The sequence below is a fragment of the Schistocerca gregaria genome, chromosome 7 (assembly GCF_023897955.1).
Source record: "Schistocerca gregaria isolate iqSchGreg1 chromosome 7, iqSchGreg1.2, whole genome shotgun sequence".
NCBI lineage: Eukaryota > Metazoa > Arthropoda > Insecta > Orthoptera > Acrididae > Schistocerca > Schistocerca gregaria.
In genome coordinates, this window is record NC_064926.1 from 307,342,965 (window position 1) to 307,357,736 (window position 14,772).

At 39.1% G+C, this 14,772-nt stretch overlaps 1 protein-coding gene across 1 annotated transcript in view; it reads right to left on the minus strand.

Annotated features, from left to right (window-relative positions):
- The window catches only part of LOC126281942 (tyrosine-protein phosphatase non-receptor type 9), a 769,005-nt gene that overhangs the window by 37,077 nt on the left and 717,156 nt on the right, over window positions 1–14,772 (minus strand). The window contains exon 7 of the mRNA XM_049981290.1: window positions 8,718–8,871. Within this exon, the coding sequence (XP_049837247.1) occupies window positions 8,718–8,871 (154 nt within the window). The remainder of the gene's footprint in view (window positions 1–8,717; window positions 8,872–14,772) is intronic.

The window sequence follows — 14,772 nt, forward strand, 5'->3', positions numbered from 1 at the left end:
CAATGTCGTCCTGGTAATTTATACACCCAGGGACAGGGAGCAACAATTGTTCCAAGAATTGCTGAAAGAGAGCAGGGGCGCTGGCAACCCCGAATGGCAATCGTTGGTATGTTTCATAAAACACCGCGGACATGAAGGAAGTTGCCGTGGGTTTTGCTGCAGTTCCTTAGAGGTTTGTTTATGGTTAGGCCGAGGCTGCGCTTGGGAGCATACTGTAGCCACGTTGGCTGGTGGGGACACGCCACATGCCACACCCTTTGTCAACATCGCACAGAGATTGTATTTCACCAACATCGCCCCATGCCTCTATTTGCACTCAAGCTGCGCGAGAAATTTCAAAGACTGAGCAATGGATAGGACTTCATCTAGAGTCAGATTTACCAACTGAAGGGGATGTTGCCTAACTTCTTTGTTGGGCGCCGATTGGATAATAGCATCCCATAACATGGAATTGGCGTAGGATTTTTTGTGAAGTTCAGTAACAAATTGACACTTTCTACTGAGGCCGTGAAGTTCAGCAGCCCAAGCGCGATAGGATTGTTTCAGTTGTTTTTGACAACAATAAAAGGCAACATGAGAGGCTACCACATGCATTTGCTTTTGAAAATAGACGGACAGAATGAGCACATTTCAGCATAGGACAAAGATGCAGGATCTTTCAAAGGAGCCACTGCGACAAGAACTGATACATTTGAGGTGAAATCCATGAAAGGAACAGAGACTTACATGTTTGTTTGTCTGCAACATGAAATGCCAAGAAGTGCTGTTTAAGATGTTTTTCGTAATCAGACCAGTCTTCCACCATCTCATTGTAAGGAGGAAAACTAGGTAGAGACAACGATGAGAAACTCCCCGCATTTGATGCGGTGACAAAATCAAGAATCGTATTTGTGAGAAGCATTTGCTGTTCTATGAGACCTTGCAATAGTTGCTCTAAAGTAGCCATGGAAACATGTGGGTCAACGATGGAAAAGAAAAATCCCATCCTCGTCGCCAGTTGTTATAACTTCAAGTTGAACAAATATATTTCAAGGAAGACGCCATACATGAAAGTCACAGATCAAGTGAACAGAGAAATATGTGTGTACACTTTAACTGTCAAATCATAACTGAGTCCAAGTCTAGCAGCTGCTGGCTGGCTGGCCACTTAGGAAGCGCTGCTGCTGCATGGCTGGCAGACAGTGCCGCATGTAGAGGACGCGCGTAACTGCGCGGTGGCACTTTGAAAGATCGGCGAGTCACAACACCCAGCTGTTTAAAGAGGTGCCTACAAGAGGTAAGCCTTGTTACATACTTCTGTGCAACAAACTCTTTCTTCTCAGTGAGGAATTTCCCCACAATATGATGCCGCAAAGCATTACTAAATAGAAATAGTAAGACACCTTTTTGACATTGCAGGTCTGTAACATACTATTTTCATTTCAAGTTCTTATGACCATGAAAACCTAAGAATTTAGAATAATCTGTTTCACTTACTGGTTTACACTTATGCATTGTCTCTAGTAGTGTGGTAAGGATACGTGCAGCACTGAATTTCATGCTCAAGTGTTTGAGGCCGTAACAGATAGGACTAACAAGGGATATTGATTATCTACAGAGAAAGGCAGCATGAATGGTCACACATTTGTTTAATCCATGAGAGAGTGTCACAGAGATACTGAAGGAACTGAAATGGCAAACTCCTGAAGACAGAAATAAATTATACCAAGAAAGTCTGTTAACGAAGTTCTAAGAAAAGGCTTTCAATTATTACTCTGGGGATATACTACAACCTCCAATGTACTGCTCACACCGGGATCATTAGGATTAGGTCAGAATAATTACTGCATACACAGAGGCATTCAAACAGTCAATCTCATCATGCTCCATATGTGAATGGAACAGAAAGAAACCCTAATAACTGGTAAAGGGAGGCATACCCACTTCTATGCACCTCACTGTGGTTTGCAGAGTATACATATAGTTGTAGATGCAGATCCAGTTATAATTTGCAAGAAAATATTCTTTACAGTCTCAAGTGTTGAAGTTAATCAGTTAGGCTGGATTATAATACCTGTATCATCAGCAAAGACAATGATTTCTGACACTTTTACATATGATGGAAGATCACTTATATATAACAAGAGCAAAAGTGGACCCAACAGTGATTCCTGTGGGGCACCTGTAGTGGTTATTCTGGTTATTGTGAAGATGCTTTTTCACTGTGTGCAGTGCCTGAGTTCCTTACTGCAACACTCTACATACTAGTTAGACAGGATGTAAACCAGTTACAAACAAGATCTCTGATACCGTAACGAGGATATAAACCACTTACAAGCATGATGTCTGATACCATAATACTTGAACTTATCTAGGAGAATACTTCAGTATCAAATGTTTTTGACAAGTCACACAAAATACCAGTTGAAAATATTATGTCTTTAAAATTTTATATAACCTGATTTGTGAATCGAAAAATATGTAGACAAACATTTCACCCCCCCCCCCCCCCAATTCTCTCTCTCTCTCTCTCTCTCTCTCTCTCTCTCTCTCTCTCTCTCTCTCTCTCTCTCACACACACACACACACACACACACACGCACACACATGTGCAAACTCCTAAGGATAAAATTGTAATCAAAACATCCCATAGGCTTGGCAATACTGGAGTATCAGTTTTCTAGCATTTTGTTGGTGTTTTTGGTTTAACACTTCCCATTTTTGTCAGTGTTTTTGAAACAAAGGCAACAACAATGTTAAATTGCATAAAATGGGTCTTGAATTGTTATTATTAAGATACAATTCTCACTAGCTACTAAAGTATTTGGAAAGTTCAATGATGAATAACTCAAAATAGGCAATCACAATTGTGACACCAGCAATACAATGAATACAGTTAAATCAAATGTGAAACGATCCTTAAATAATCAAAAATTATGGAATACATTAATGTGGAGAAATAATATTTTTTGCATTTTAGTTGTGACCTTGGCTATTTGCATTCAGTTCATGTAATGAATGCCGTAGGTCATCAGAAATTGATGGGTTCAGCAGAAGGAAGTACTAACCTACAATTTAGTAAGGATTTAGTAACACGGCAGAAAGCCTGATCAGAATAATCCTGATCAGGCTTTCTGCTGTGTTTTGAAATGCATCACAAGCTGGAAATAAGTAGCTCCATATGTACCACTAGAAAGTGCTGTCTACTATACAATCTGTTTTGTTCCACTGTATGCTCTTGTATTTGAATTTAACCAATTATATAACTTGCAACAACTCCGAAAAAAGGTCTTAAGGGGTGCACTTTCTTCCATTGACTTACTGACTTAACTCCTTTTACTCCAGTGTGGAGAATACGGCACATACCAATTTTCTTCTATTGGCCCCTTCAAATAATGAACTGATCTCTCCACAACAAAGAACCTTTTAGGTTGGGGGGGGGGGGGGTGGAAGGGGGATGGTGGAGAGGAAGCAGTTAAGGATGAAAAGTTAGATAAAAGGTCAAATAAAACTAGACCAAGAAAAAGTATAGGAGAAAGTTCTGCATGAAATAAAAAAGAAAATATTTAAAAATTGTGGGTTTTAAAATAGTTTAAATAGCCTTTTACATTAAAATAAGAGAAACAATTACTTTCAAGCTTTAAGGCCCAAATAATTGGAGGAAGCAAGAGAAAGAAGATAATCATTTGCAAAGGAAAAGACAAACTGCTACAAACAGAAAGCTTTTATGAAGCTGGGAGAAACCTCTGTTATAAGGAGGCACAAAGTCCCATCAAGATGTTTACCTTATAATTTTTTGTTTTGTTTTAGGGTACAAAAACGACTGAGGTCATACACACCCATGTCATAACCTTGGAATACTAATACAAAAAAGATGTTAAAAACGATTACACCTGAGGGAAGGAAAGAGAGCTAAGAATAAGGATTTCCTCTTGAAAAAAGGGCCACAAAATACACCCTAGAGATAACAGAGGTCCCAAACTAAAGATTAAATGCCCTTTGCTATATTGTTATAACAGATAAAGAGACAGCAAACAGACACTACAACATAAAAAAGTGCATTCAATCAGGAAACAGCAAATTTTCAAAGGTTGATGACAATAAGTGCAGTGTGGTGGTAGATCACCACCTAACAAATGACAATGGCTAAAACGGAAGTGCCCAATTCGCAGCCTAACTAAAATGACCTCCTCATGGCAAGAGGACTGAGAGGAGGTTGGTCATGTTGGTCATGTCAGTGGAGGAGGTTTAATTCCTTGGAGCTTGTTCCCATGAAGAGAAGACCAGTGGTGATCCCGAAGTACACCACCTGCTGCCAGACAGCAACACGGAGATCATCGGAAGGAATGGAAGAGCTAGCAGGCTGAGGTAGGTGGACTGCAGCCTTGGCAGCAGTGTCAGCAGCCTTGTTTCCAGTCAGACCTATGTGCCCATGAACCCACATAAACATCACAGCAGCTCCCTAAAGAGCAAGCAAGTGGAAGCTTTCTTGGACCTGTTGCACTAAAGGATGGACTGTATATTGCACACATGGGTTCTGTAGGAAATTGAGAGAATTAGTACACATGACACAATTAAAAAGCCTATGTCACCAGATGTACTGCATGGTCTGACAGAGCATGAAGAGCTCTGCTTTAAATATTGAGCAGTGTTCTGGACGCTTATACTGAAAATCATTGGTGCCAATGACAAGCACACCTGACACCATTGTCAGTCTTTGAGGTACTATCACTAAGTTCTGTGCGAAGGTCAAGAAACTTACAGCAACAGATCGAATACAGAGTAGTTTCCTTATGAAGCGAATGTAGTCCAAGATGAACATGGTCTCCGCATAAAGCCAAGGTGGTGGAGGGGCCATACCCACTGGGAATGTGGTAGGGTAGCATGAAGTTAAGCTGACACAGCAATAGCCGGAAGTGAAGAAGTGAGGTAGCAAAAAAGGATGTCCCCCATAATGCCAATCAAGGAAGTCATTGAAGGAGGAGGCATAGGACAGGTGGCTGGGCAAGGCAGACAAATGGCATGTGTACCCGCTGAGGAGATGCTGTCGGTCTGACAGCAAGGAGAAATGTCTGTGGAGACCTGCAATAGATCGCAAATCTGTCAAAAAAAAGGGAACCAGAGATTACTGGTGGGAGGCAGGCTATAATAGGGTTAATGTTATAGCAAAGAGGGCAACACTCAGGACTAGTGATGCGACAGACCTTTGTTTCTGCTTCCGCAAATGCAGAATTTGTGAACATTTTTTCATATCTGCTTTCACCTTCCGTTCATCGCCATCAAAATGTAGTGTTTTCTCACTCATCAGTTACTTTGTGTTGCTGTATAGTATCACTATATTGTACAGTGTTTTTTATTCAACACTTTTGTGGTGTAACATTAGCTAAGAGTGCAATAATGAAAGCAAAAATAAGTCTTATTTGGAACTATTTCACTGAGGTTAATGATTTGACTGCCAAACGCAAGATCTGTGACAAAGTAAATTTGCAAAAAAAAAGGTGCACGACCACCACATGGAAGAGTCATCTTAAATAATGACATGTTAAGAAATTTGCACAGTTTGGAAAGTTATATGAAACTATTGGTGGAGACAAGGAAACAAAAGGATAGTCAATATTTATAAAATACTGTAGTCGAAAAATGTTTCTAAGAATTTTATCTTCCAATTACCTACAGAAGAGTGATGGTACTCACGTAACTGTTTATGATTAGAACCAATACCAGTCACATTGCATTTACTAATTAGAATGAATATTTATTTGTTGCATTTCATTTTCCATAAAGATACCAGGTGTCAGTAACTTCTTTACCATCATCAGTTCTGAAGTAAACACTAATGATGGTAAAGAAATTACCAAAACCTAGCACACAGAATGAAGAATAAAACCCAATATTTATAAGTTAACGTCCTACTGAGTGACTGGAGCATGACTTATAAACTGGTTCAGAAACATTTCTTTTACAAATGTCACTTTAGCTGGGCATGCTGCAAATTATTGACATGCCTTACTTAACAACTTGGAATTTTATTTTTGCATTGCTTGTTATGTATTTAATTTCTTGGGGTGTTGTACTATTTTTATTGTGTTGTCATTATAGATTTATTTTACTCTGGCCAAAGATGCTAAATACCAATTTACATTGCAACAGAGTCTGCAAGTAATTGATTGTTGGGATTCCTCACACCGAAAGTCTCAAAAAAATGGATGAATGATTGCTGAAATGATTGCCATCCAGGACTTGTTTAATTTTGTTGAGGGTTCTGGCTTTCACAGAGTAATGAATGCCGTTTTCCCAAAGTATAAGATGAAAGGTCATGATTTTTTTGCTTCATGTTTGTGTGATAACTTGTGCATTAAGCTGGGAAGAAAAATAAAAAAAATAAAAAATTACTTGAAGAATTTGAAAAAATTATGTTTCACAACTGACATATGGTCTTATCGCATTCTGGAAGTTCATTACTTAATTTGACTTCCAGTGGTATTTCAAAGGATTTTCACAAGATGTCTATAATTTTGAAATGTGAAATTATGACTGGGTGTCATACAGATGACATAAAATCAACAAAATTTGAAATGATATTCCAAGAATGGGGCATCAATCACCAAGCAGTGCATTATAATGTTCATATTCATGGATGTAACATGATTAAGGCATTGCAGTTGTCTGGCTTTGATGATGTGAATTGTGCACTACATAAGATACAATTTTGTATTCGAGCTGCTGTGGAATCACAGGAGTGGCTCCTATAACTTACTGAAAAAAAAAGGGGGGGGGGCATCCATTTCAATCATTCCTTGGTCCCATCAACCAAGCTGGCAAAGATTCAATGGGAACCTGCTTTATCTGTCATTCAGCATTGCCCAATATGGTAAAAATTGTTAAATATACATAAATGAATTTAATTTTATGGTATATCTTTAGTGTAAGTATTGAGTATAGTTTTTACAAAAATCCTATCTGTTAATTTAATTTCTTCTATTTCCAGCTGGAATAACATGTTCTATATAATGGAAAGAGTTTCAAAGCTCAAGGATTCATAATTCTGTACTTACATTCAAACCCAATCACAATTATTTGCACTGAAGACTGGATAAATGTTCAAAAATTTGTAGAAGCAGTGAAAACTTTTGATGAACTTACTGGAAACTTAAGCAGTTCTCAAGCGAACATTTCAGTCATACTGCCAATTCAAGTTCTTGTGACCACTTTACAGCAAGAAGAAACAAAAATGGATACTTAAAATGATTCCAAAATTTTACATGAACTGAATTCAGGCATTAAATTTGGAGAACTCACCAAAAACAATAAGTATACATTTGTGAAATTTTAAAATCTGCAATACAGGTCAAAATTTTTCAGTGGCATTATCACAGAGCAAGTCGAGTTCCAAATACTTAATTTTATGATGATGAAAGCCAGAAATCCAAACAAATTGTGGCTTAACCACATAAACTCAATTAGAAACATTATTAAAAATGTTAGAATTCTTGTTAAATATGAACGAATACCAGCAAGACCTGATGACGACTAACGAAAATGACTATCTGCTTTTTATGCTACAATCAAACCTACTGGAGCACATAAAGAAAAAGAGACTGCCTCTGAAGATGATCTGCTGTTGAGGTGGAAATCAAATGGACACAGGTGCCACTAATCTATTACCACTAGCTCGCCAGTATTTGTCTGCTCCTCCCACTAGCGTAGCCAGTGAACAGTTATTCAGTGGCAAAATTGTGTTTTGTTAAGTATAAATGGCCATTGATAAATTTGGAGTATTAATGTAATTAAAAAATTGTGTTTGATAAAGAATTGTTACTTTTTTCTTAATGTACACATGTCTGCTTCTGGATCCACTTCAGCTAAAATTGGCTTTTGACTTCTGTTTCCAGCTTCTGCTTCTGTTATCACACTTATGTCGCATCACTACAGTCAGGAGAGAGCCCTGAGGCACCCCATTTTCCTGGATAAGAGTGTCCGACACAGTATCGATGAAATAAACGATGAATCTTTAACTTACTTTAAAGTTTACTTCATCAGTTTTTGAAGCAATTGAAGTAGCAAAATGATGTTTTCTAGTAGTATGGATGTGACCTTGTCCTTTCAAGTGCTTTCGCTACAGAATATTCCTTCCCATTGTTTTCTGCTTTCATTCTGCTTACGCAGTATAAAAGTTATTGGTCCACTGCCATTCAAGAAGCCTTCACAGTATCACTAAGAAATCAAGCCTGCAGACACAAGTATGTTTCAGCAAACACCAACCATAAGTTTTCTGTAGATATACATTTCTTAGGGCAATAATGTTACTGTAGTGTTGACCAGTGATTGAAGTCACTCAGTCAACACCCACTGTCAATCGAAGAGACATTCTTCATAAAAAGGAAGTTTTCATACTACTTTCAGATGACAGAATGATGAATTTTGGATGACATTGTATTATAAACCTTTTAACTCTTTCTTACCTCCAACAACATTCTTTTCAAACTTTTTGCTTCCAAATTCAGGTTTTATAAGGTGTTTTCATACAATCCAGTATTGTCCATTCATATTCTTTCTTACTGTTTGCTGTCTTTTGCAAGCTTCTGATGAAAGAATTATTTTAAAACTTCCTAAAACTACTGGTTTAGCAACACGAATCACTAACAAGCACTGTAAGCCACTGCAGTTTCGTAACCTCACGCTGTTGCTAGCGAGTTTGGTCACAGTCGGGGAGTTTCAAGTGCTCAAAAATTACTCACCACCACTACTGGAGTGCTGCCACGCATCACCATTGTCGAGTCCTCTTCCAGAAGTTATATCCAACTCCTCTTCCTCTTCCTCTGGCCCAGAAACTGGCGAATTACCTCCACCTGCTTTTACCACAGCTTCAGTAATCCCAGATGTCAGCTCAACCTATTGAGAACGGAAATGCACACTATTTGAATTTGTGTTAAAAATTGGATAACAATAATACAGTTCAGTGATGTAACCAGACACTGTACCACACAGCAGCCATAACAGCAGCTAAGAGGAGAATGACAGTCCTCGCTCGTGCCACTTCTTTCTGCCATAACTGCCAAGAACAATCCTTTCCCTTTTCCTGTTACAGGAAATGCAGACTGTTATCACAGTTTCAGAACAGACCCTTATAGCTGACATAGTTCAGCTTGCTTAAGGCCAGCAGGTGGTTGCTGAAGCAATGAATATAGTATTTGCCTCAAGGATTCTGATTTCTGTCAATGTACAACTAAAGCAAGAGATTGTAGTGGGTGCAGTATGCAGTTAAGTTTCCATTTAAAACCTCTTTGAAGTATGGTTCCTACATCATTAAAACATTTACACAGCCACTTAAAAAATAGAATCTGAAAATCAGATTACCTAACAGTATTTACAAAACTGCCCATATTAAAACAAATATGAAAGTATGAAAAATCTTGAAAAACTAGGTAAGATCTGGAGGATCCTCCCCCCTGCCCCACCCCCTTACACCTGAGCATGTGTAACACCCAACACCCCCCCCCCCCCCCCACTTACATACACCCTCTGCCCTTTATTAATAATTGCCACAAAAGTAATGACAAGATTCAAGAATATTTAAAAGTCAATGTAAAATGCACGTACATGATGGAATAAACACACAAGCGATGTACTGTACCCACATGGAATTATATCTTTAAATTTTGTTCTACAGACTATGTGAAATGGTTATCTGCATGCACATACAGCCCTAATTGATTAGTCTGATCAAGAACAATCGGATTTCTCTAGGTGGTGTATTAAATCACACAGGGCAATGACAAAGTGCAGTACCTTAATTGCCTTTCTGCTTCAAATCATCACAGTTTTATCTGAAAATATACAGACAACATGATCTTGGCTTTTGAATGTCATTTGATTTCACTGTAATTTGTATGATATATTTTTTACAGTTCAAACACCAGAAAATCCAGGATGGAATAATACAATATTATGAAAAGGATAGATTACCAAACACCATATAGCAGAGATGCTGAGTCGCAGTTAGGCACAACAAAAAGACACTCTTACAAACTTTTTAACAGTCTTTTCTTGTGCCTATCATGTGGGACCAAGCCTGTTGGGCCATGTGAGATGACTCTCAGGTTGCCATCCATGGTACACATTGTCCCAGTGGTCCTGTCCACTGTTGCTCCCAAATCACACATCCCAGTACATCCACAACAAAATTTCTGTGGAGCATATATACAACCAAGTGTTCACCCTTAACTACTACCCTTCCAACCTGAAAATCCAGCAACATGGTTCACGATCATCAACTTCATACAACCCACCCATGGCATCTTCAATGATACTTCTAAGTTTGTGGACTTACTAATCAACATACGGGAGCATCTCCGTGTCATCAGCAACATCATACAGGCATCTCTGGCTGATGGCAAATTCAACACCAAGAAAGCAGCATTACTGCAGTGATTTGCCAATACAGCAGAGAAACGCTTGTGACACACAATATACAAGGAAAGTTTGGGCAACAGGAAACCATACCAGCATTGACCAACTTGACTCTCATACCAGACAGCATGCTATGGCTCATCAGACTACTGCCTCAGATACAGCTGGCAATAATCTGACATGAAAGCAAAACGGTGGAAAGAAAATTAATCTGGCTGACACACTTTTTGCTATTCTACAGCAATGTAATGCACAGATGTGACAGACAACAATGTCTCCTGCGAGTACATTCCTAGCGTAACTAGCAGCCAATGGAACCCAAGCAATTACATATCTTACACAAGTGGTGTCACTATCGCCCTATATGAGGGCAGTGACCTTTGGCCAGCCACAACAGCCAAGCACATGGCTGACAAGAACATTCCTCACAAAGGTGATCCGATGTGACTAGGACTGTGTTTCATGTAGACTGAAGCACAGACAAAATTTGTACCAAGGCTGGAAATAAAACCTGGGTCTCCTGTTACCTAGGCAGGTGTGTTAGGCACTAAGCCACTGTGGCACAGTGGTACACATAACTGCATGGATTACCCTATCATGCCTCCCTCCCCAATCCAAGTTCTCATTGCCGCAAGCAGGAAATCCTGGTTCAATTCCTAGCCTTGGTACAAATTTTCAATCACCATTTCAGACAGTATACATAAAAGCATATCTGTATGATACCAGTAAAGTCTCTAAAATTGTGTCATGTCATTTGTATAAGTACCTGCACCTGAGTTTCAGGCCAGATCTCTGATTTACATTCGATGCTGAGTGCTATTCCAGAACATGGAGAGCCTCAGCAATTCTGTTTGTGTATAAGGGGAAATTTAAAGTAGACTGGAGTGGCAACGGGAACTTGAATTGAGGAGGGAAGCATTCCAGGGTAATCTGTGCAGTTGTGTGAATTGCTGTGCCAAGGTGAATTAATGCCTAATGCACCTGATAAGTAAACAGGAGACCCGGGTTCGATTTCTGGCCTCGGTACAAATTTTTGATTGCTGCTTCAGTCTGTATACATAAAATCCTATCTGCGAGAGATCAGTAAAGTCTCTGAAATTTAGTCATTTTATTTGTAGGGCTGTATTAACTTGTGGCACAAATGATACTCATATCAAAATTTTCAGAGCTGTCACATGTACCAGGGACCTCAGTCTGCACAAGAAATTTTCATGGCAGTTTCCACTCACTGAAGTTTGAGAACCAATCCTGGGCATGGATTTCCTCCTTCAATTTCATCTCTCCATGGACCTATAACAAGGTATCCTCAAGCAAACCAGCAGTGTCTTTGGCAGTTTGCCACTACATCCACAAGCAGTTCTGCAGGAGACTATTCCGAGAGCACTTCCCTCAATTTCTTTGCATGGCACCTGCCTTCAACTGCTTGATAATCATCAGTCCTTAGAGTCAGAAATACAAAAGGTGATAAGTTTTGAGGAAGTGAAAAAGAAGAAGCACAAGCCACTCTACAAAATTTTGAATTGCACACAGAAATAGTTGCATTAGGAAATGAAATGGAGGCAGCACATTCTTACTTGGGGCATTTAAAGCAGGAATGGCATCACCATCTCCATATATCCAGTGTGAACGAGAAGGAACCCATTGTGATGTCAGTGGATGACACATATGAACAGTGTCAAGACATATTACACTGCATGACTTACCACATATCCAGACCTTTAGAGTACAGTGAACAGTTTGCCCCACTGTGAGGTCACCAATTTGAGTCTGCACTACCCTCTGAATTTTATAACCTTTGGTGCATCCAGCATTATAGCACCACAGTCAACATCCACAGAGCAATAGTTTGATGAATCACTGGCACTGAACACTCAAAGCAACACTTATGTGTCATGGGGGCCAGTGGACAGAGTTCTTACCCTGGGTTCCTTTAAGCGTGCATTCCATGTTCAAACAAGACTTCTGCACCTTGTTCGCAGGGATTTTATGTGGAGAGCCACTCAATCTACTGACAGATTTTATCTCCCTGGTACAACCGCTCACAACTGCAGAGCTACCAGCTCTGGTCCAGACAGTGAAACAACACATTTCACAACTTACGGTACTGCCACATTCCAGCCCAATGGCTCACCAAAAAATGCCTTGTGAAAGGCTTTAGCAGACTGCAAGAATGTCACATTATGGGATGATATGGTCAGACCAACACTGCAGCTATCATAGCAGCCTATATTGGGTAATAAAATTTAAAGACAACACTTTTTATATTTTACTATGTGGGAAGCCAATCATCATGTGAGTCTATCGCCTCAAACCCACCTGGAATTTATGAGATACAACCAGCACAGCTGCTGCAGGGAATGCTCAGACTGATGACAATGGTCACATCACTCCACAGCATGACAGAACATCAAACATCGAGAATATTGGCAATGTATTGAAGGTGAGCTTTGATGTGCAACAAATTCAGCCAAATGAACTAAATGTAAAACAAGTAGAGGACTTCGTAGTTCATTGTCAACAGCTGTATTGTGGGCAAGCATTTCTTGTATCTCCGTGTTTAGTAATAAAGTATTATGTTAATTGCAGTTACTGCCATTCTGCTTTTTCCTGCAGTCATTCCCAGCTGGGTTTTCCACAAGCTGTCCACAAAACAAAAGTTAATTTGAACACTATATTGATGAACTGGGCATGGTCCTATTAGAGGTTGTTTGTCCCTGTCATCTTTCAAAATTTGAAAATTTGAACTGACTCCAAACCACACTGTGACTTGGCATCTTTTCACATCAGCAAGTCACTGCAAGGGGTACAAAAAGCAATAAGTAACAGGAAAAAATCCTTTACATGACTGTGAGTCTCTAAATTGGTAGTAGAACACTTATGCACTGAGCAATCAAACCACATAAATACGATACTGCAAACAACACACATGACCAAAAATTAGATCACTGTGAGACATAATGCTAATACTGTGAAACATCACCTCTAGCCTTGATAATAAACAAAGTTCAGTAAGAAATGAAGTCCACAAAGTTCTTCAGGTATGCTATATTCAACTGAAGCCACTTCTCAATGATTAGATCCCATAAAGTTACCAAATTTTGGGGATGTTAATTACTGTGTTTCAAAAATAGCCTGCAAAATTTTCTATTGGACTAAGACTGGATTACTTAAAACTCTAATTCAGGTGCAATAGAAGAGTGCCTGAATGTTCATGAAACCAGGAACATATGCGTACAGCCCTGTTAACATGACTGTTGTCATCTTGGAAGATGGGAATGTCCACAGCACACTAATCATGAAAGTACAGAAGAAAAGGGAAAACTTCTTGAAATAAACCTTGCATCATTTGAACAATAGGCAAAATTAAGACTCGTCAGACTAAACTATATGCTTCCTCTCAGCTAGAGTCTATTTTTTGAGTTGTCTGACAAACTGAGGTCTTCCAGGTTTATGTGCCGCTGCAAACAAAGGACTTTTGTAATGTGCCCAACTCTAAATGTTCATTGCCTGCAGTTCTCTTCACAATCTTTTCTCATAATCTGGTTGAGATAGACCTGCATTCACTAGCAGCAACATTTCCTGTCAGTCGCCAACGTGTGGCATTCATCAACAAACTCTGCCTATTAGTATCTTTTTTATGGCTCCTGTTTTTAATGCAGCTTAATGTCTGCAAGTCATACATTATTCCTTGTAGACCTGTTGGACAGTCCACCGAGTTACAGGCAAGGGGAGTGAAACATTAATTTCATCTGCTAAAGTGTTACATTCTACCATGTTGACAACAACTGATAATCTGACACTCAGCTACAGTAAGTATGCCATGTCACATTTAATTCTTGCCTTCCATCTTCTGTCCCATTCTCAGAATATGGAATTTTTTGAGTGGTGTTGAAGAGAAAGTGAGACTAGTTTTCCCCCCGCAGTTTCTTCTCAAGTTACATATTTGTGACCTGCACATCTGAAAGAACGATTTTTGTGTTTTGTAACTGGAAGGAGCCGCACCTCATGATGCCTGGTTAGCCTCAATACTCTGTATGGTTTGCTATGTTTTCAGGTAGCACGATAGAGGTGGAAGCAGAGCTAAAGTGCAATAAAACTGTTTTTGTTTTATATACACAGCATCAGAAATACATACAGAGTGCTCCGAAATTCCTCATACAAATTTCTAGGACTTGTGGAGGGGACTGAGCAAATAATGTTTTAAATGGGAACCCACATCCAACATACACTACAACCAATGAAAACATGTTGCTAGTGTTACGACTTTTATAAGTAATTTATTAGATGTGACCCAACACATCATTTGTTTTATAGTTCCACTCATTAATAACCAATGAAATAAAATGGACACTTAATCAGTTTTCACAAGCATTGTTGTTTACA